Genomic DNA, 21,861 nt, shown 5'->3' with positions numbered 1-21,861 from the left:
CCATTATGTCTGTAAAAGGCTCATATTGGATAATAATATCAGTGAATTAAAAAATCAGTCAGGCTGTACAAGAAATGGCAAAAATGGGCCCATAAATTTCAATAAAACAAAAAATGATTGGCTTCCTGTTGGGTTTAGGACATGGCTCCAAGAGGCTTTTTGTAGGTCTTGGTATGTTACACGTCAGCCAAGTTGTAGCTCTAGGTTAAACGGTCTGCGGGGGCTACTTCATTGAAAATTTCTAGGGGCGCTACAGAGCCATTTGACGGATCAGTGCAAAAAAATCATCAACTATGACAATTGGCAATTTCTAGCCACATTTGTTGAGTTTTGGTGCATGCCTTGCCCCTCAAAAAGTGCTTCCAGTTTTATGGCGAATAATGCGTATCTTTAGCAACAGCGTTTGATGAAAATGCAAAAGTGTAATTTCTGTGCATCATGAAGATCTTTACAGTATTCTAATTAGACATGAGGTCAATTAAGTTTACCTGCTACAGGGGAAAAATCAGAGAGTAAAAACAGTAACTTCCTGCTACCAATAGGTGGCGCTATGAGTAAGATTCAAAATTACACTGCAAATGTCTTCAGGCCTGGACTCTTACTAAATCTGTGAAATTTTGTAAAGATCTGACCATCTGGGGCGAAGTTACAACAGTTTCTGATGTCATGTCGAAACATCGAATTTGTCCACCCGACTTCGGTAACACCTTTGAATAAAAACTCTAAATCTTCATTTTCAAGCATCATCAATGTCTTAAAGATTTTTCGAGACCATTTTGAGATCAATCGAGTCAACTTGCTAGGAGCTGGACATCTTACTGTAAAACTTTGCCTTTCATGTGCCAATAGGTGGTGCTCTCATTATCGCTTAAAATTGTCATATAGATGTGTTCAGGGCGGGACTCCTATCAAATGTGAAGTTTGGGTCATATTGGACCCTTTACAGCAGAATTACATACCACTTCCTGTTTACTTCCTGGTTCATGGCAGAACATGCAAATTAGATGCCTCATACAGATCGCAAGGTGTGATGAAAACTCATGATTTGAATAACTTTTGCTTTCAAAAGTCTTATGAAGGTAGCCATAACATTTGAAGTCAATCTGATAAAAGCTCATGGACAAGTTTTCAAGATTGCTACCCCGAAAATGGCCAAAAATACACCAAAATTATAACTTCAAATCAAAATGGCTGACTTCCTGTTGGTTTTACGGTGTGGCCCAAGACTTTTTTGTCGGTACTGGGGTGTTGCACAGGCCTCCAAAGTTTCACAGCTCTAGGTAAAACGTGCTGCGGGGGCTGCTTCGATGAATCAGTAGGGGGTGCAACTGATACATTTCCTCCCACCCACACATGAGACCATTAAAATATAAAATTTTTCACCAGACCCGATGAGTCTGCAAAGTTTCATGACTTTTTGAATGTGTTAAAGCCCTCAAAAAGGCAATTCATTTGAGAGAATAATATAATAATAATAATAATAATTCCTTTAGTTTCAAGAGGGTCCTCGCACCATTTGGTGCTCGGGCCCTAATAATAATAATTCCTTCAGTTTGAAGAGGGTCCTCACACTGTTCAGGTGCTCGGGCCCTAATAATTCCAAGGATTTTAAGAGGGTCCTCGTACCGTTCTGTGCTCTGGCCCTAATAATAATTATAATAATTCCAAGGATTTCAACAGGGTCCTCGCACCGTTCGGTGCTCGGGCCCTAATAATTCCAAGGATTTAAATAGATTCCTTGCACCCATTCGGTGCTCGGGCCCTAATTAAAGCTGCAAGCAGCGATGAACGGGCCCTCACACCCCCCACGCAAGTCGGGGTTACTGGCGTTACTCCGACTGTCCCGATCGTTAATTTTAGTGAAAGTCGGAAAATGCATGTAGAGAGCTTGGCTTGTTGAGTGAGATTTTCACATGGTGTAGTATCATTTTATGACCACTAGGTGGTGCTGGAGAACACAACATCTAAGTCTTCCTGGTCCACATCATTTGTAAACCAAAGCATGTTAATTCCATGTAAATCAAACGATAATTGTGTTACAAGGTACACTTCCTCTTGCCAGTAGGTGGTGCATTGAGTATCATGGTTAACTGACATGTTGATGTGTTCAGGGCTGCAACCTGATCACACCTGTAAAGAATTTCGGGCTGATCGGTTAATGCAAACTGAAGTTAGAGCAGCTTCCTGTTTGGTGGCGAAAACTGCATTGCCACGGCAATTGCTTTCATTAAAAACATATGATCTTCTGAATGTGGTCAACCTATAAGGGAATGCACCTAAAAATATTAATCATGTGACTTTCTGTTTTCAGTAGGTGGTAGTATGCTGATAAGTCAAATGAGCCATGTAGATGTGATCAGGTCCGGACCGTTTGGGGCAGATTGGACAATGTCTGGCTGAGTTACTACAGCTTCCTGTTTCATGGTGAAACATCAAACTTGAAAATCTAGTCACGCCCACAAGGTGTGGCGAAAACTCAGAAATAACTTTTGATGTCCCATGATCTTTCATTTCAGTGAAAGTCGGAACAAGCAGACAGAGAGTTTCAATCCTAAAGTTAGATATTTCATGTGGGGTAATACTTCCCGTTGCCACTAGGTGGTGCTTGAGACCACACAATGCATGTCATCTTGGTCTACATCATTTGTAGGCCAAACCATGTAAATGTCATGTAAATCAAAGTATAGTTGTGTTACTTCCCTTTGCCAGTTGGTGGTGCTGTGATTATCGTGCTTAATTGACATGTTGAATAGTTCAGAGCTGCACCTTGATCACACCTGTAAAATTTGGGGCCAATCAGTTGATGCTAAGTGAGGTTACTACAACTTCCTGTTTGGTGTTGAACACTGTGTTGCCATGGCAACAATATTTATGAAAGCTCTGAAATCACAAGCAGGCATCGTGAAGGTCTCAACACTTTTCTTATCAAGTTTGAGCTGAATATGGTCAACCTGTAAGGAGGTGCACATCAAAATATTAAACATATAACTCCCTGTCTCCAGTAGGTGGCGCTTTGATTATAATTAAATTTAGCCTTGCAGATGTGTTTAGGCAGGGACTCTTATTAAGAATGAGGACGATGTTTGGGAGATACAACAACTTCCTGTTTCATGGCGAAACATCAAAGTTGACAACCTAGCCACGCCAACATGGTGTGACGAAAACTCAATTTTTTAAATCAGTTGTTATATCACAGGTCTTAAGGTCTTGAAGTCTTTGAAGTCAATCGGAATTTGTAGATGTACATCAAAGGAGAACACAGGATGTGTCATGTCATTTCCTTTTGCCAGTAGGTGGCCCTATAAGAAATGGTAAGGATTATGTAGATGTAGTCAGGATGGGACTGTCATCAAACGTGACATTTGGTCCTTCAGAGAACATGTTTTAATTTTGAAGTCAATCAGATGAAATCTGTTATCTGTAGGAGAAGATGTAAAAAACATGACCCCTGAAAATGGCCAAAAACACGCTAAAACTGCAGCTTCAAATCAAAATGGCCGTCCTCCTGTTGAGTTTGCAGTATGGGTCTATGAGGCTTTTTTGTTCGTCTTGGGGTGCTACATGTTCCTACCAATTTGGTTAATTGAGATGAAAGCAGAGGCGGGGGCTGTTTCACACAAATGTAATAGGGGGCGCTCCTGAGCCATTTTTTAAAAAAATTGCGCCTGAGACCCTTAAAATATCATATTTTCCACCAGACCTGATAAACTGCAAAGTTTCATGAGTTTTTGAGTATGATAAAGCCCCCAAACAGGCAATTCATTTATAGGAACAAGAAGGATTCCTTGGATTTCAATAGGGTCCTCGCACCCGTTTGGTAGTCGGGCCCTAATAATTCCTTGGCCCTAATCATAACAATAATTCCTTCAGTTTCAAGAGGGTCCTTGCACCATTCGGTGCTCAGGCCCTAATAATAATGCTAATAATTACTTCAGTTTCAAGAGGGTGCTCGGGCCCTAATGATAATATCTTCAGTTAAAGAATATTAGAGTGAGTTGTAGTGTCTTTCGTACCAGAGCACATGGAAAACAAAGTACTGTTATTATCATTATTACTGCCTTCGTGTTATTATTAATAGTAGTAGTAGTAGTAGTAGTAGTATGGTAATGGCAATATTAGAGATAAGAATACATTTCAAAATTATATTTCAGACTCTAATAATGATAATAGCAATATAACTACCAACAATAGGAATAAAGTAGTAGCGTAGTAGTTCAGTGATTCAATAGATTTAACTGTTAAAAATTAATGTTATTGACGAACTGCTTCCAGGGTATTTCAAAATCAACTGCTTGTTTTTTGATGATTGCAGATAATTTTTCTATTGATATGTATTCTATAAGTAGGTTTTTCAACAGTGAAATGTTGATTATATTTCCCTCCTTATCAGGTCATGAGGATAGTTTCCTGGTGATGATGAGGGCAATGGAGAGTATTCTACGGGATGTGTTGTTTAAGTTAATATTGTAAGTGTCATCTAGTAAGCAGAGAGAAGGGAAAAGTGGGATGTGGCAGCCCAAAAATGTGAGAGGTTTTCAGTGATGTTTTTCCAGAATTATGTAATTGTTGTGCAGTTCCATGTGACATGCATGTAGTTGTATGTGGTGTTTTGTGTGCAGTGTGGACAGATATTGGTTTTTATAAAACCCATTTTGAACATCCTTTCCCCAGTGTAGTGTACTTTGTGAATAGTTATGTACTGAATTAGTTGTATGTTTGTGCTAGTGGGTATGGAGATGTTTGTGCAAATTTGGGTGCAGAATTTGGCATGAGGCTTGATTTGTAGATCCTGTGCCCATTTTTCTGAGGAGATGGATATTGTGGGATTGGGTCTGGAAATGATCTCATATATTTTGGATAGTAGTTGGGGTTTTTTTAGAGTAGTGATGTTGACCAAGTCTGATATTAGTGGGTGGAGATCTAAGTTAATTGATTCAATATTGGTTTTGGGGTTGCTGATTTTTTCAGAATAGATTATTTAAAGTGGAGAAATTCTATAAACTAATTCTACTTCTGGACAAAATGAGTCCAGATTATTCCAGATGGGAGTGTGTTTAAAAGGTGATATTGTGGTGTTAGTCATTTGGTGAAATCGGGTTTTTAAAACATGGGTGCTGTGTAATGGAGCAGTGTATGAATGGTTGGTCTGAGATATGGATTTCTTTACATATTGTTTGCTCTCTGTCTGTCCAGGACTTATCACATTGGTTGGGGTTGATCTATTTGTAAATGTATTAGAGTTGGCGGTCAATGAAATAGTGAAACAGTGAACAGGTAACTTATCATGGGTAGTATGGTCATTTTGATTGTAGCAGGTCTGCCTATGAGAGATATTGGTAAATTCATCCAACGCTGAAGGTTACTTTTCTAGGTCTAGGCCTACTCTTGTGAGAAGTGCGTTGAAGTTGAGATGGACTAACTCTGACATCCTTGGGGAAATTTTGATTCCTTAATAACTGATGTTTCCAGGACATAGTGAGTATTGTTGTTGAGATGGATCCTGTCTGTAGCCGCTTCTGAACACAAGTGGTCCAATGCCTTTATTCCTCTTGTGGCCCGGTCAATGGAAGTCAAACCTTACCTTCCTAAGAGTCGCCTTGTTGAAGTCTCCAGAAAGAATTAATGCAGTGTTACGATTTCCAGTGTATAAGCAGTTAAGGTCTTTGCAGAAATCTGACAAGGCAGTCCTGTTTCTGTCTGTGGTGGAATGTAGACCGCTGTCTGACCGCTAATGGCTGATGTGAATTCCCTCAGCAGAAAGTGCAGTCTGCAATTGACTGATAATAGCTTCAGATCAGGTGAACAGGAACAGGATAGCAGTTTAGTTTTGTGACTGTCACACCAGCTTTTAAATGTCATAAAGCACACACCTCCTCCCCTTTTTTCCCGGACTTCTCTGTTCTATTACATCAATATACAGAAAAAGTCACATTCAGGATTGAGACAAGTTTCAGTTAAACAAAACACATTGCAGTTCCTGATATCCGCATGAAACTGATAGAGGGGCGGAGATCATCCACATTATTATCCAACTCCTGTACATTTGCCAGTAGGATGCTCAGCAGGGAACATTTATATGGCCAGGACCATAGCACACTCAAAGTGTGCATAAGGAATGTTTAAAGTATTCTTAATCCATTTTTGCAGAGTGAGCACCATACAAAGCCTGCTTAGAATTAGTGTGTAGACTGCCTGACGACACTTCTACAGAAAAACAGGTATTGAAATCCATAGCCTTTTTCTTTTAGGACAAATACGTATATGAAACACCCCTTCCCACGCATATGCCTTATGCATTACAATTTTTTTGCTCCAAGTCTTTTTATTTATATTTGTACATAGAAAAATAGTGTACATGGAGATGATCAGGAATAATACAAATATAAACATAAACAACCCCCCCCCCCATCCCTGCAACAGTATTACTGTACCATTCGACAACCTGGCATTGATGAGTTGGATGCAACCACTTGCATTACACGCATCACGTACATATCGTGCATATTTTATACAAATAAATAAAAGTGACACAGTTAGAATAATAACAAAAATAGTAATAAAAATAAATAAATAAATAAAAATAAAAAATGAGGAGAGGTTATTGTTCGTTCGGACAGCTGCAAGTGGAGAAGAATACAGAACTTAAATCCAGGAGATGAATTTTTCACCAAAGCCAAATTGTTTGAGAGTGTAAAAGAGATAATCCCACTCCACCTGATCAACGCCTTCTCAGCATCAAGTGATAGTAATATTTCTGGAATGTCGGGCGGAGTGGGACCATAAAGAATATTAAATAGGCGTCTAATGTTAAAAAAGGAGTGACGACCTTTAATAAAGCCAGTTTGATCGTCGGCTATAATTGAGGGCAAGACCGCCTCTAAGTGGCAGGCCAGCATTTTGGAAAGGATTTTATTCTCTACATTTAAGAGTGAAATGGGCAGTATGAGCCACAATCTAGATGGTTTTTATCTTTTTTAGGAATAAGGGAGATGATAGCTTGTGTAGCGGTTATTAATAACTACGTTAAAATTTGGATTTTGCACTCGTTAAAGTAAAAGGGGCACCATTCTCCATTCAGGAGAAAATTAAATCTTAAATTTTGACAGTGTTAAGACATGTCATTACTTTAATCAATCTCATAGTCTGTACCGTTTATTCTGTATACATTGATCTTGTTTCTCTCATGAAATAATATCCACAGACAACGACTTGGCGATAAATGAGGATAATTTATTTAGACTAATAAAATGAAGAGTAAATAGATGAAATAATATGACATATAAAAAGACAGAGAATACATAAAAGGGAACCTACGTGATGTATGTTCAGGTGATGTAAATAATTAATTATGGATGATAGTGGAGGAAATACGTGACCGTCTAAAGCGTGGATGCGCACTGAACGGTGACGTAGAATTTAGAAATTTGGCATTAAAGCTTCGCTATACGACATCAACTCTGATCACAAGAAAATGTTATTCTGCCTACTTTTGTCGACTTGATTAGACTTCTCCGGGGAGGTCCAGGTCCTCGCGTCACTCCAGGGGAGAGCTGCGGCGCGTCTTCCAGACGAGGTGACCCGCTGAAAGGCGGCGGCGGCCGGGCAGGTGGAGTCGGTGTGCGGCGGTCTTTAACTGGCCTCGGTGTTCGCCTCAGCGAACCGGTAAAAGTCTTTAAACAAAGTCCTTAAGGGCAGGCAACGGATGCTGATAGTTTGGGCAGCAGGTGTTGCTTCTAGATCCGTGGCAGAGTTGATGGCGAATCGCGGAGTGTCCTTCTCAGTTAAAACTAGAAATAATCAAAGTAATCCCACTGGTCTGAGGGAGTCACTTTAAATTATTAATTTGATTTTACTTAAAACGAATTACCAAAAGTGTCTTTACTGACCAAAAACTGGTATAAAGAAAAGCGTCAAAAAAAATTTAAAAGAAAATGGCTTCAAAAGTTAAAGTTCAGCAAAGCTCTGGTGAGCTGTTGCGGCTCCGCTTATAAAATTGAAGAAAAGAAAAGTTGCGAGCGCGGATGCACGAGACGCACCGCGGTAAAAAGGAGCGAAGAAAAACTTCAGAAGAGAGAAGAGGAGAAGCCTTGAGAAGAGTGAGCTTAGAGAGAGAGAGAGAGAGCTCTGAGCTGACTTTAGAGAGAGTCACTCAGTTTTTATCTTTCGATTTGGGGATGTGGATGGAAGGCGGAGTAAGCGAACTTTTGCACCGAGCGATCGCGCATCTGGTATAAGTTTCTAAAAGACCTAATGTAATTTAGGAGACATTTATGTCTCTGAACTTTATGACGAATTACGCGATCTAACCCGTGGTGTATAAATTCACGTATCTCCTCACCACTATAGTCTCATCACAGTAACTTCAAATGCATGTTAGGAGACCTAAGTAATTTATAACGTAACACATGATTCTGAAGATCCTTTGCTCAATTTTGTGAAATATGTGACCACACATAACATAACATTGTACCATGGATCCTAAGAAACTTGTGATTACTTAGATATTGGATTACTTTTAACATTATACAATGAATTCAAAATACGATATAACTACAAAGTTGGTTACGAGCTTACTAATAACTAAGACCACTAGATGGCAGTATAGCTCCATTATAACAAAGGGGAACAAAACGTACTTTACCTAACTCATTCAAATTACATGAGATGAAAAGAATGGGAGGTGCTCCTATCTGCTTACTGAAGCATGGAGACAACCTCACCCCCAGTCACAAAGATTAGGGAAGAAGGGAAATTTTAACTTACAACCTTGGTCCAAGTCATTCTGTCAGATGTTTATCACAACACAGGGTTATATAATGACTTTACCCAATGTTCGACCAGTTGGTCATCTCAGCAGGGGAGGCAATACGATGGTTGTTTGGTATTGCTTGGGTGATCAGGAGGTCGTTCAGATGCCTTACATCCTGTGGTATGCTGATGGGACCTTCGGAGTGCTTACCTTCCACCATATGTCAGGATGGAGGGTGTCAGATACTAACACTTTCCCGTGGCTTAAGAAGCCAGAGCGTGTTTACAGACATCCCCAGGGAGTATAAGTTAAGTTAATTAACAACCCTCTGTTGGATGTTTTGGGTTCGTAAAACAGTGTCTCTTGACGTGTCCCCCACTTGCCCAGGGGACATTGAGCTCTGGAGTTCCTCAGAGGGACAAATGTAATGACCACGCCAAGGCAGTCCGCTACACTTGTCGCATAGTTAGAGGAAGAGAACCAGTGGTGTGTGATTCCTTGAATACAGAGAGCAGGATGGGAGACAGCTGGTCTGCAAATTTTTTAAAAAATTCGCTCGGGAACCTATCGGGTCCTGGGCATTTTCCAGCTTGCATGAGCTGAATTGCATTCATAAGTTCCTGTACAGAAAATGGTTTGTCTAGCTCGGATGCAGTTTCGTTACTAATTGTGGGGACATTTATTTTCCTGAAAAAATGATCAAATAGAGCATGGTCGCCAAGAGATTCACTATCATACAGCTTTGAGTAAAATCTATGATAACATGAATTAATCTCAGAGTGATCTATATGCTTAGAGCCCGATTCATCATTTATCTCAGCTATAGTTCTAGCCACAGTTTTCTGGTGGAGCTGATGGGCAAGAATCTTCCTATCTTTTCACCACATTCGTATATTTTACTCTGTGACTTATTTATTAGGTTTTCAATGTGTCTTGTTGATAGCAGATTAAACTCTGTTTGAAGAGTTAATCGCAGTTCGAATAAATCGTCGGATGGGGTGACAGAAAGTGTAGTATCTAATTTGAGAATATCATTTGTTAACTGTTCAATTTTCATATTGTGACATTTTCTTGTCTTTCTGAGTCAATACTTTCTTTCGTTTAGTCGGATGGTTCAAGGATTTCACATTTCAGCTGACAAAGGTTACATCACAATTAATTGATTTGTTTGAAAAGTCTGTGTTAGTCGTGGCCATATTCAAAAAAAAGAATGATTAGTGGTGCATTAAGTCTGCCTGCATTTATACTTTCAAAAATGTTGAAAGGACCTTTAAAAGATGAATAAGCATAAGCAATGAACCAAGGAAAAAAGAAAAAAAAAAGAAAAAAGTTGACTGTAATCCCAGGTACAGTAAATCCCCAACCCTCACCTGAAAGAACAAGGTGATTCCAAAACCCCTCGCAACAGTATCTACACATTTAAGTGCTTGTGTGAGGATACACTAGCTCCAAAGGAAGAAACTCTGCTGTAAAACATAGTTTCGTATGAGGCACCTGAGAAAATGTTTCACGTTTAGACGAAAGACAGATACTGATAGAAATAGAAACACACAACAGTCATCTGGAACAGACTGGAGCCATTTGGCTCTGTAGAGTGTATCAGTCAAGGTGATGTGTTCGCGTGACAGAATGGACAGCATCAACTTTATTCAGACATGAAATTGAGCTACTCTTACTCATTTCAAGTTATGGTCAGTCTTTAGATGAGTCCTGTAGGATTCTGGTTCTCACGTAGGCCATGGCTTCCCCTGCGTTTTTAAACTGCATCTCAGTTCCGTTATACGTGATCCGGAGTCGAGCTGGGTAGAGAAGGCCATATTTAACACCGTCTCGTCCACGAAGTAATCGTCTCACCTAGCCGAAAGTAGATCTGGCCTGCACGACGCTCGGGTGATAATCCGGGAAAATGGAGATGTCCGTCCCTTTGAACCGGAGCGGCCCGGACTCCCTGGCGCGGCGAAGGATGTCGGCACAATCTTGGTAATAGTGGACTTTTGCCTCGATGACACGGGGCTTACCATCTTGGCTTCTCAGCTGTAGACCCCTGTGAGACCGGTCGATCAGGACTTCTTTGTCTATCTTCAGCACATCTCTTAATATTTTGGAGACAGCTGCTTGAGCCTGGGGTCTCTGGGACATTTAGGATTCGGATGTTGGAGTGTCTCATTCTTCCTTCCATATCAAGACATTTCTCCCGCAGGTTGCCGACTACTGTCTCGAGTTTCCCCACTTTTGTTAGCAATGAAGTCACGTCGTCTTAACATGACGAGAGCCCTTGCTCCATATGTGCCACTGTTGTTTTCATCGTCTCCACGTCGGAGTGTATTGCTGCAGCATTGTTTGCTAGTTCCGTTTTTACTGCCTGTAGCTCAGATTTGATGTTTTCAAAATCTCCGGCCAGCGCGGTCTTGAGTTCCGACCTGAGCAGCATAGCTATGTCCGCTTTCAACACTGCGAGGATTTCCGCTTTCAGGTTTGTGACATCCATGTGGTCTTCAAGGCTTGGGTGTGTTATGCTTGGGTGGTGAATCCCCCGAGCTTGAGGCTTTGTGCCCAGTTGCATTGGCTCCTCCGGTGAACTCGAATTTTCGCAAGTTGTAGGCCATTTGTGTATACATGTATTATATACATATATTTACATATACTGAAAAAGAATGAACTCAGAGCGATGTGTCATAGTTTTCCGTTTTTAACCCGAATTTCAGCAGAGCATGTTGCTTGTGCTGCCTACTCCATCGCCTGCTCGCTAGCGCCCCCCTCATTACAATTTAAACCCTTCAGACAGAGTACTGACGTAGGTCTGACCCATGCCACTGTGCTGGTCTAGATGGGGTATTATAAAGGTATGCCAGAGCGTGCAGCAATAACACAGATGTCCTCTTGTTTTTTTAGGATCTGATGACCTCTCAGCCAAATTATGGGATGTGCGCACTGGCCAGTGCATCTATGGAATTCAGACACACACATGTGCCACGGTGAAATTTGATGAACAGAAGCTGGTGACTGGGTCCTTTGACAACACTATTGCATGCTGGGAGTGGAGCACAGGAGCTAAAATCCAGCAGTTCCGTGGCCACACGGGAGCAGGTTGGTTTATACTATATGTTCAGTGAATGTCTATTCTGGGCTATTCAGAGTATTAAGCAAAACTTCACTTATATTTCACATTTAATTACAGCGTACAGTGTTCAGGTAAGTGCAAAAAATACAGGTGAACTAACAAAAATCCAAATCAACCGTATACAAATAAACAGAATTGGTAGTATCCGGAGTATTTCAGTTTGGACAGGGGTGGGTAGAGTTCTGAAATCCTATGATCAAGTAGAAGTACAGTTACTCCCATGAAAATTAATACTTAATGCTTAAATAAAAGTAAAAAATACAATTTGATTAACTTACTCAAGTAAAAGTAGAAAAGTACAAAGTGGATACATTTCTCAAAGTACAAGTTACTTTCTACAGGGTTAGTGCAAAGTAATGAAATAACAGCACTTGTTTTGAAGAGCAGATCGGCTATATAGACAAAATGGGATACTTTATACAGCTTAGATATGATTAATCTCCAGCTCACTCTCTGTCTCTTCCTCTCTCTTCCTCATTATAACACTATCAAAGATTAACTTTAGGTATGACAAATTAACATTATGTTACCTAGCTAACTTCATTTTCACCTACAGTATTTGCACCCTCAGTCAAGTCAAGTCAATTTTATTTATAGAGCCCATTATCACAAAACATGGTTTGCCTCAGAGGGCTTTAGAGTGTACGACATCCCTCTGCTGTTAGACCCTCACATCACCCAAGTAAAAACTCCAGAAAAAGAACCCCTGTAACAGGGGGAAAAAAACGGTAGAAACCTCAGGAAGAGAGGTAGAGGATGATGAGGGATCCCTCTTCCAGGACAGACAGACGAGCAATAGATGTCGTAAATAACAAATGAAATACAATCATGGCAAAAAAGGAAAGAGAAAGAGAGAGGGGAGGAGAGGCACGGCAATAACAGAAACAGATGCATGTCATATTACAATAACGGTAGTTGTGAAATTATTAATTGCACTCTATGATGATGTTGAGGGTGATGATAACAGTCTCATGCATATGTTGATAGGGAGGTGTCCAAAGGCAAGATCACAACATAGGCGCGACCAGACGACTATCAGGGTGAGCGGGGGACACAGTATCAGTACAGCCACAGAATGAGCACAACCAAAGGCAGGGTCGCAGCATCAGCACAGTTATCACCACGGTCAGGCACAGTCAAGGTTACGGCCAGGATCCAGGAAAACTAGGAAACAAGGGAACAGGAATGCTCCCGAGAGGCAACAGGATTAGAGTAGTACAATTCAACAGTCCCAGGCTCTGTAATCGCGAGCCCCAGGTAGTGAGAGTACCACATGGCTATCACAGATGTAAGGCTAAGCTAAACTACTGACGCTAAGCTAAGCTTGCAAATGACAATGCAGTTAACAGACATGGATGATTTTCCGATGGCGGCATTGAGAGAAGGAAAAGGAGCTCAGCGTATCAGAGGAAGTCCCCCGGCAGGTTAAACCTATGTCAGCCTAACTATGGGCTGGTCCAGGCAGCCTGAGCCAGCCCTAATTATAAGCTTTATCAAAGAGGAAGGTCTTAAGTCTACCCTTAAAAGTTGAAAAGGTGTCTGCCTCCCTGACCGAAACTGGAAGATGGTTCCATAGGAGAGGAGCATGGTAGCTGAAGGCTCTGGTTCCTATCCTACTTTTGGAGACTTTGGGAACCACATGTAACCCTGCATTTTCAGATTGCAGTGATCTTGAGGGTTGGTAAGGAACTATGAGCTGTGACAGATAGGATGGAGCCTGACCATTTAGAGCTTTGTAAGTAAAGAGGAGGATTTTAAATTCAATCCTGGATTTCACAGGGAGCCAGTGCAAAGACGCTAAAACAGGAGAAATATGATCCCTTGTCTTGCTTCCCGTTAAAACACGAGCAGTGGCGTTCTGCACCAGTTGGAGAGACCTAAGAGATTTGTTGGGGCAACCAAATAATAGGGAGTTACAGTTATCCAGCCTAGAGGTGACAAATGCATGTACTAATTTTTCAGCATCTGTTTGGGAGAGGATATGTCTAATTTTTGCGATGTTACGCAAGTGAAAGAAAGTTGTCCTTGAAGTTTGTTTTATATGGGAGGCAAAAGATAAATCTTGATCAAATAAAACTCCGAGGTTCCGTACAGTTGTGCTAGAGGCCAAGGTAATGCCATCTAGAGAAATTGCATTGTTGGAAAAGGAGCTTCTGAGGTGTTTGGGGCCAAGAACAATAACTTCAGTTTTGTCTGAATTCAACATCAGGAAATTACGGCTCATCCAGGCTTTTACATCCTTAAGACATGTTTGAAGTCTAGATAGCTGATCGGTTTCATCTGGTTTCATAGATAGATATAATTGCGTATCATCAGCATAACAATGGAAATTTATGTGTGTTTTCTAATTATGTTGCCTAGAGGAAGCATATATAAAGTAAAAAGGATTGGTCCAAGCACCGAACCTTGTGGCACTCCAAAGCAGACCTTAGTATGTGCGGAGGGTTGATCATTGACAAATTGGGAATGATCTGATAAGTATGACTTAAACCAGGCTAGTGACGTTCCTTTAAGGCCAATTAAGTTTTCCAGTCTGTGCAGTAAGATTTGATGGTCAATGGTGTCAAATGCGGCACTGAGATCTAATAGGATTAAAACAGAGACCAGACCTGTGTCAGAAGCGATAAATAAGTCGTTATTAATTTTTGCAAGTGCCGTCTCTGTACTATGATGAACTCTGAAGCCTGACCGAAAGTCCTCGAATAAACTTATCTTAAAGAAAGTCACAGAGTTGATGAGCAACCATTCTCTTGGGGATTTTAGAAATAAAGGGGAGATTAGATATCGGTCTATAGTTAGCTAAAATCTCAGGATCGAGAGTGGGCTTCTTTAGAAGAGGTTTAATGACAGACTGTGGTACACAGCCTGTTAATAAAGACACATTGATTATATCTAATAAAAAGTTGTCTAATAAGGTCAAAACTTCCTTAAGGAGCTTAGTTGGGATGGGGTCTAGCAGGCATGTTGATGGCTTAGATGCAGAAATCAAAGTATAGAGTTGATGAAGGTCAATGGGGGAGAAACGGTCCCAATAAATTTCAGTCCTTGCTGCCATATCCAGGCTATCTGAGTCCAGGGTCAGGTCAGTTAAGGGCAAGAGGTGATGGATTTTATCTCGAATAGTTATAATTTTATCATTAAAGTGCAGGCCTTCCTTCAGAAAAATTGATAGGCAAGTGGCAAGTATCTTCAGACCTTACCTGGCGGAAAAGTGTCATTTTGAATAGGGGTCCGGGACACTTTGTTTGGATTTTAATGTTAACAATACAGCGTGTTACTTTTTTTTTGTAAAACACAGCATTTTGTCCCATACACATAAGATATTAAGAAGAAGAGACAAAGAAGAAGAAGAATGTGTGTCTGCTTGTGTGTGTGTGTGTGTACAGCCCCTTTGATTTTCATTTCCATATGCCCCCAAGCATGCAGTCCTCACATTTACTAGCCTTAAAAAAGGTATTTGGCAAATAAAGTGAAGTAAAAAGTAGATAAGTGGCTCAAAAATATACTGTACTTGACTAAAAAAGAGAAGTACATTTTAAAAAAGGAACATGAATGGTACATGTCCCTTAAAAATATCCTCTTTTACTCATGTGCATTACTTCTAATGAGTTTCTAACCATCCCTAACCTTAGACCATAAACTCTGCAAGCTCTGCACATAAATTCTATTTGCTATCAGTTAAACTGTATCATTTATAAACTTGACAAGCAAAATTTTTGGGTTTATGATGCCACTGATTTCTAAAATGACTTTGGATTTTGGTAACATTTTGTGTCTGCTCAGTCTTTAGTGTGGACTACAATGATGAGCTGGATGTGCTGGTCAGCGGCTCTGCAGACTTCACTGTGAAGGTCTGGGCTTTGTCTGCTGGTGCCTGTCTCAACACTCTGACTGGACACACTGAATGGGTCACCAAGGTAAGCTCATTTAACCTAATGAAGGTTTAATTTTAGGAAAATAGTATTTTATTCATGCATAAATTGACACAATACTGAAATGTCAGTAATTTGATGTTTCCGGTTGCCTTTCCTTTGAATATGTTAACTGCTTGAGTAATGTGTCCCTCAGCAGTAATAAAAGTGAAAAGTTTGCATGTCACTAAACTGACAGGATAGGCGTTGAACCATGACTGAGCATTTGCTTAATATGTTTTTAAAACATGTATCTCGTGCTGTTCTGTCATGCCAGGTGATCCTGCAGAAATGTGAAGTAGAATCTATGGTGCACAGTCCTGGTGATCATATCCTCTTAAGTGCTGATAAGTATGAAATTAAGGTAATGCTCCAAGCCATTTATTGTGTTTTCACTTTGAGGAGTTGAGAAACTAAATCATTTGAAGCTTAAACTATTGTTTTGCTGGTGTCTTCATGTTTGAGCTGCTGTTCTTAAAGAGTCAGAAGAATGGAGCAAATACTGTGTCCCCTCTGCAGATCTGGCCTTTAGGGAGAGAAATCAACTGTAAGTGTTTGAAGACGCTGTCAGTGTCAGAGGACCGCAGCATTAGCCTTCAGCCTCGCCTGCAGTTTGATGGACGCTACATCGTCTGCAGCTCTGACCTTGGAGTTTATCAGTGGGACTTTGCCAGTTTTGAGATTCTCAGGTAAACTAGTTCATATGACATGGTAACATGACATGACTTAATAATGACACAACTAACTAACAGTAGAGGTCAGATTGGTCTGGTCTTTATTGTTAGTTGTAACAGTGATTAACACACAGTCCTATTTTTTGTCTGAAAAGCAGTTTTCAGGCAGTAGTTATTTTGTTGTATTATTATTTAACTGTATTATCTAATATTAGTCACTCTTTTATACTTATTTTTTTGTCTTTTCTATGTATTTGTTTTATTCATTTGTACTTGTGGATTTATTTATCTATTCATTTATCTATCTGTTTCTCAGTTCATTCATATAGTTATTTGTTTATATATGACAGACTGACTGACTCACTTGTTGATGATGATAGTTCAATTTCAGTTCAATCCAATTTTATTTATAAATCTCATTATCACAAATCACAATTTGCCTCAGAGGGCTTCACAGCATACGGCATACCTCTGTCCTTAGACCCTCACACCAACTTAGGAAAAACTCCCCACCAAAAAAACCTGTAACAGGGATAAAAAATGGTAGAAACCTCAGGATGGAGGGACTCTTCTTCCAGGACAGACAAATGTGCAATAGATGACATAAAAAAAAAAAACAATTAAATTACAGTACATGACAAAATGATATATAGAGAACAGAAAGAAAAAGAGGGGGGGGGATGCACAGCAACAATAAAAACAAAATATAACAATAGTAATAGACATAGAAATTAATACATGTAATTTATGATAGCATAATGCAAATAAATGCAAATATTACAACAGAATGTGCATAGAAAAATGCGTATGAAAAAAAATAAAACAGGCAGATCACGAAAAAAGGCAGGTTAAGTACTAAAATTTAAAAAGTTTTAGAAAATGTGAAAATAAATGCACTATAAGACGATAAAAATAATATAAGAGGTAATATAACAAAACGACATCAGTGGTGATAAAACAAAGATAAGATGATAAAAACAGGTGAATAAGAGATGGATGAACATGTAGATAAAATGTAAAAAGTTGGTAGGAGCAGGACATAGGAAGGTAGGGTACAAATGAATAGAGTAAGAGCAGCTAAATGTATAGAGAAAGAGATTTTAAAAAAATGAAAACATACAAATGAATAAGTAGGTAAATACAACAATAATGACATCACATAAAAGCAAGTCTGTAAAAGTGAGTTTTAAGAAGTGATTTAAAAGATGTCACTGATTCTGGACGCATCATCTCCTCAGGCAGATCATTCTTAAGTCAAGCGGCCCTGATGGCAAACCTTTTGATTTAAGCCTTGACTTTGAAATGACCAGGAGTCCCCCACCTAAGGATCTGAGACATCATTTTCAATGTTACAACTGAGATTCCTATGGAATTCCAGCAGGTTCGAATGTTTCATTTCAGTCAATACAAAAAGCCTCATGTTTTGCCATTTATTACAAGGAAACATTAGATAAACACAAATGTTGTTGAATTTCCTATGTTGTTTGGTGCATATCAGTGGAAGGCTAAATACAGCAGTAGTTGACAACATTAATGATATAAATATAATAATAATAATAAAAATAAAACAAATATAGAAAAATACTATAAAAAATTATATAGCAAGTATGTGCGATATAGTTTTTTTTGGAATTACAAAGCATGATGGGATATGCATTATATTATCACAGTATAGATGAAATGTGTTATGGTGATGGTCAAATATGTCAGTTACTGTTGTGTATAGTGAGTGATGTCCTCGGGGGGGGACCTTGTTATCACTATTACTTGGTCCAGTGCTTGATAAAGCAGGATCTTCCAGCTCTGCAGGCCCTGCTCGTCTCTTCATGGGGGTAGAAGCTGCAGCTGTTCTCCTTCATACCTGTAACAATAATTTCATGATTTAATAACTGCAGCAATGACCTGTTTTATAGTGTACTGATAGACATGTAAAACAAATGTGTAATGTCATCATATAAGCAAAGTGAAGTTTACAAACTTTTAATCTTGCCTCATCTCGTAACAGTAATGCAGAGTGGTTACATTAAGGTGAACTGGTCAATTTCACTGGTTATTTCAGTCGGTCTGCTGTTGTGTCCATATAACCACAATTTACAGTCAGCAGTCATAATTAAGGCAACTCACAACTGACAACAGAGCAAGAAAACAGCTGGTCAAAATCAGGCTACTCGCGTATGATCTTCACATGTGGTGTTTGTGTACAGTTATAATTAACTTTATAGGTTTTTAGCTTAGCTTAGTTTACTAAGTTCAGTTTTAGCAACGCCACTTCTACGCTGTATCCACTCACTCTGTGCTCTGGCAGGCTTGACTTTTCTTTTTTTTTTTTTTTTTGTCATTTTTTAAATTTTCTCGGCTCAACTTCCCCCTCCTCTTCTGTAGCACACTCAAGGCTACAGTGACTCACTATCGCCTCTCAGGCAAGGATCTATTATCTCAGAAGGGACAGCCCGTCCCTGGCTGTTTAGCAGTGGATATCTCTGCAATACAATACATAGGCATCTTGGACATAACATCAAAGATGTCGCTTATTCATACTCGGTTGATAGGGTTTGTTTATTTTTTTAATGTTTAAACTAAAATTATGACCAGATCTTACATATACCACCTTTAAAGGTCATGATATGTCATTTTATATTATGAGGACAAGTTGTTTTAGAAAAGTCTCACTTCAACAAAATGGCTACTGTGGGTGGGTAATATCATTACACATGAATGAAATTTTTTTGTGATTTGTGATTTAAAAAGTTTGATCAATGACCATAATTACAATTATTTAGTCGAATTATTTAGACGAGTACTACTACTAGTACTAAAAATTTTGATACTTAACTCAGTACATCATCTGAGGTGCATTACTTCAGAAAAAAACACACATGAACAAAAATTCAAATAATAAGTTTTCCTCCTCCTTTTTTTCCATCACAGTTTTCTTGAAGTCGTGGATTAGGACAAGAGAACTTATATCGTATGACAATACCATAATGCTGCTGCCAGAATTTTTAATCTAGCATGTTTTCATGTTCCCAGGGTGATAAAAACACAGGACCCAGCTAACCTGTCCCTCCTCAGCTTTGGAGAGGTGTTTGCACTTCTTTTCGACAACCATTTCCTGTATGTGATGGATCTTAGGACAGAGGCCATCTCGGGCCGCTGGCCTCTACCAGCTTACAGAAAATCCAAACGAGGATCAAGCTTCCTGGCTGGAGTGACCTCCTGGCTCAATGGCCTGGACGGGGACAATGACTCTGGACTGGTGTTTGCCACCAGCATGCCCGACCATAGCATTCACTTAGTACTGTGGAAGGAGAACGGATAGAAGCAAATAAGGATTTCATATCCCAGACTGCTAGGATGTGAGCCGCCACCATGTTTGCTCTGGAGTTTATGAATCTTAACAGCAACATAGATCATGCATGGACCAAAGCATTTTGTTTTCATCTGTTTCTTCCCCCAGCATACAGTCCTCCTAAAGAAACAAACCTGAACCTCCAGAGATGGAAATAGAAGGTAACTTAAGAAAGATGATGAAGTTATTACTGATAAGCTACACTCAGTGCTAGCTCAACGCTTGCTCCTGGTTTCTGTAGTGTTTTAAACCTCTTTTTGGTCTTCTAATGTTGGACACAGAGTAAAAAAGTTTTGAAAGCAAAGATATATTACTGACAACTAATAAATAGTAATGTTTGAAAGGAAACCAAAATTCTCCTGTAATAGATTTAAAGGTAGAAGTGTAAAATGTTTGCTCTTTGATCTGTGAGAATATTTGTATCTGACCTTAAATCTATAGTCTAGTAATCGGGACACTGCCCACTGTGGACGCTGACCTTATTTTTAGCAGGGTAAGGCTATAAGTCATATGTGTAGTAGCTAGAGAACATGGCCTGTGTCTAGCTAGCTACTGAGCTGATTTGCAGAAACATCGATTTCCCTGAAGAGCAGGCTTGCCTTAAACACAGTTACTGTAAATAATGAAGAACATTTCCTTTGGCATCGCATTTTGACCTCAAAGGAGATATTCCTCAAGCTTTTTACAGAATATCCCAAGGGAAGCTGTATACTGAATTATATGTTGAAAATTGATTTGGCACATTGTTGTTTACCATGTAAAACATTGTGAGGTTTCATGTAATTCACTGAATATGCTTTTGGAAGGGATCTCTAGTTTAAATGTCAGCTTGAGAAATGTGATGTGCCTTTTCAGTTAATTTGATGTTCCAAACTAGAATTACTTCATTACTCTTCTTGGCACATTGCAGTAAAGTGATGACTGCATTGTAAATCTTAGTTTTATGTTGAATTTTTTCATATTTCCAGTGCTCTAACACTCTAAGATGTCTCTAATTTTATAGTTCTCTACCAGACATGACTTGCTCAGTGAATCATTTGTATGAGTCACTGGCTGTGTAAAACATCAGGTTTATTTTCCTAAAGGTCTTGATGCATTGCATAGCTGGGGAAGTGACTTGGCAGCAGTTGGTTCTTAACAAAATTACAATTTTAGACTTCAAAGATTTGTGGGATTGCATCCCTGGCATAACTAAAACTGTGAAATCATGCCTCTTGCATCATTAGACTCAGTTTAATTCTTCAATTTGGTTTTCTGCTTTGACAAAACTGACGAGTGAGGGCTTTTTCCAGATGTTTCGTCTACCTTTGCATTAGGTAGGCCACAGATAACCATGGATTCATTTGCAGCAAACCTCATTTATGACAGATGAGTTCTTGTGCACAGACTAATCCTCTTTCTCACATGGATATTTGTACACAGCACATGTACAGACTGTTCTTTGTTAGTTTTTTTTTTTAATCTAATTAAAACCACCAGTATACTGTATACTGTACTGTTGTCTGACCGTTGCACCACATTATATCCCTTCAACAGCACTCAGATCAAACTGAAAATAAAGTAATATGATTTGTATATAAAGTGATAAATTAAAATGGACCAGAAGAAATGTAAAATGGGACATAAAAGTTTTTATTGCTGGATCTTTTCAGAATTGATTGCCATTGCATTAAAGGACCACACAGTTATTGTTTCAGTAAAACTTCTATTGCACTGTTACAGGTCTTTGGTCTCCTGCATCGGCCTACAATCAGCTTCAGTGTTGCAGTTCTTCAAATAAATAAAAGAAGCAAATGCCCCAGGTTGTGTCTGTGTGTTTGGTTATGAACCATTTTAAGATGTGAGTCATCTTGTTTACTGGTGAATGCTGTTTTAGACACACTAGCAGCAGCTTTAGGGATGGAAATGTGGGTTCAAATACTTCTAAAACTATTGACATCCCCATCGGAGCACCTTTTGTTGTACTGTGTGTACTCATGATAATTAGTCTGTTTTTAACAGTAAATTCATTTATTTACATACAAATCCTAACTGGGAAATGCTCTTAAAAATAGTCC

At 39.3% G+C, this 21,861-nt stretch overlaps 1 protein-coding gene across 2 annotated transcripts in view; it reads left to right on the top strand.

Moving 5' to 3' along the window:
• Positions 1–21,605, top strand: part of fbxw2 (F-box and WD repeat domain containing 2) — a 37,582-nt gene extending 15,977 nt beyond the window's left edge. For both annotated transcript variants that reach the window (XM_088070906.1, XM_088070905.1), the window contains exons 4-8: positions 11,642–11,836; positions 15,654–15,787; positions 16,059–16,145; positions 16,301–16,470; positions 19,486–21,605. In XM_088070906.1, the coding sequence (XP_087927032.1) occupies positions 11,642–11,836; positions 15,654–15,787; positions 16,059–16,145; positions 16,301–16,470; positions 19,486–19,774 (875 nt within the window). In that variant the 3' untranslated portion in view covers positions 19,775–21,605. The remainder of the gene's footprint in view (positions 1–11,641; positions 11,837–15,653; positions 15,788–16,058; positions 16,146–16,300; positions 16,471–19,485) is intronic.
• The last annotated feature ends 256 nt before the right edge of the window (positions 21,606–21,861 follow it).

Source organism: Plectropomus leopardus, chromosome 20 (genome assembly GCF_026936395.1).
Source record: "Plectropomus leopardus strain MGB_pleo_1.0 chromosome 20, ASM2693639v1, whole genome shotgun sequence".
Taxonomy (NCBI): Eukaryota; Metazoa; Chordata; class Actinopteri; order Perciformes; family Serranidae; genus Plectropomus; species Plectropomus leopardus.
The sequence above is the reverse complement of the archived record's forward strand: the minus strand, read 5'-3'. Positions and strand labels throughout refer to the sequence as shown.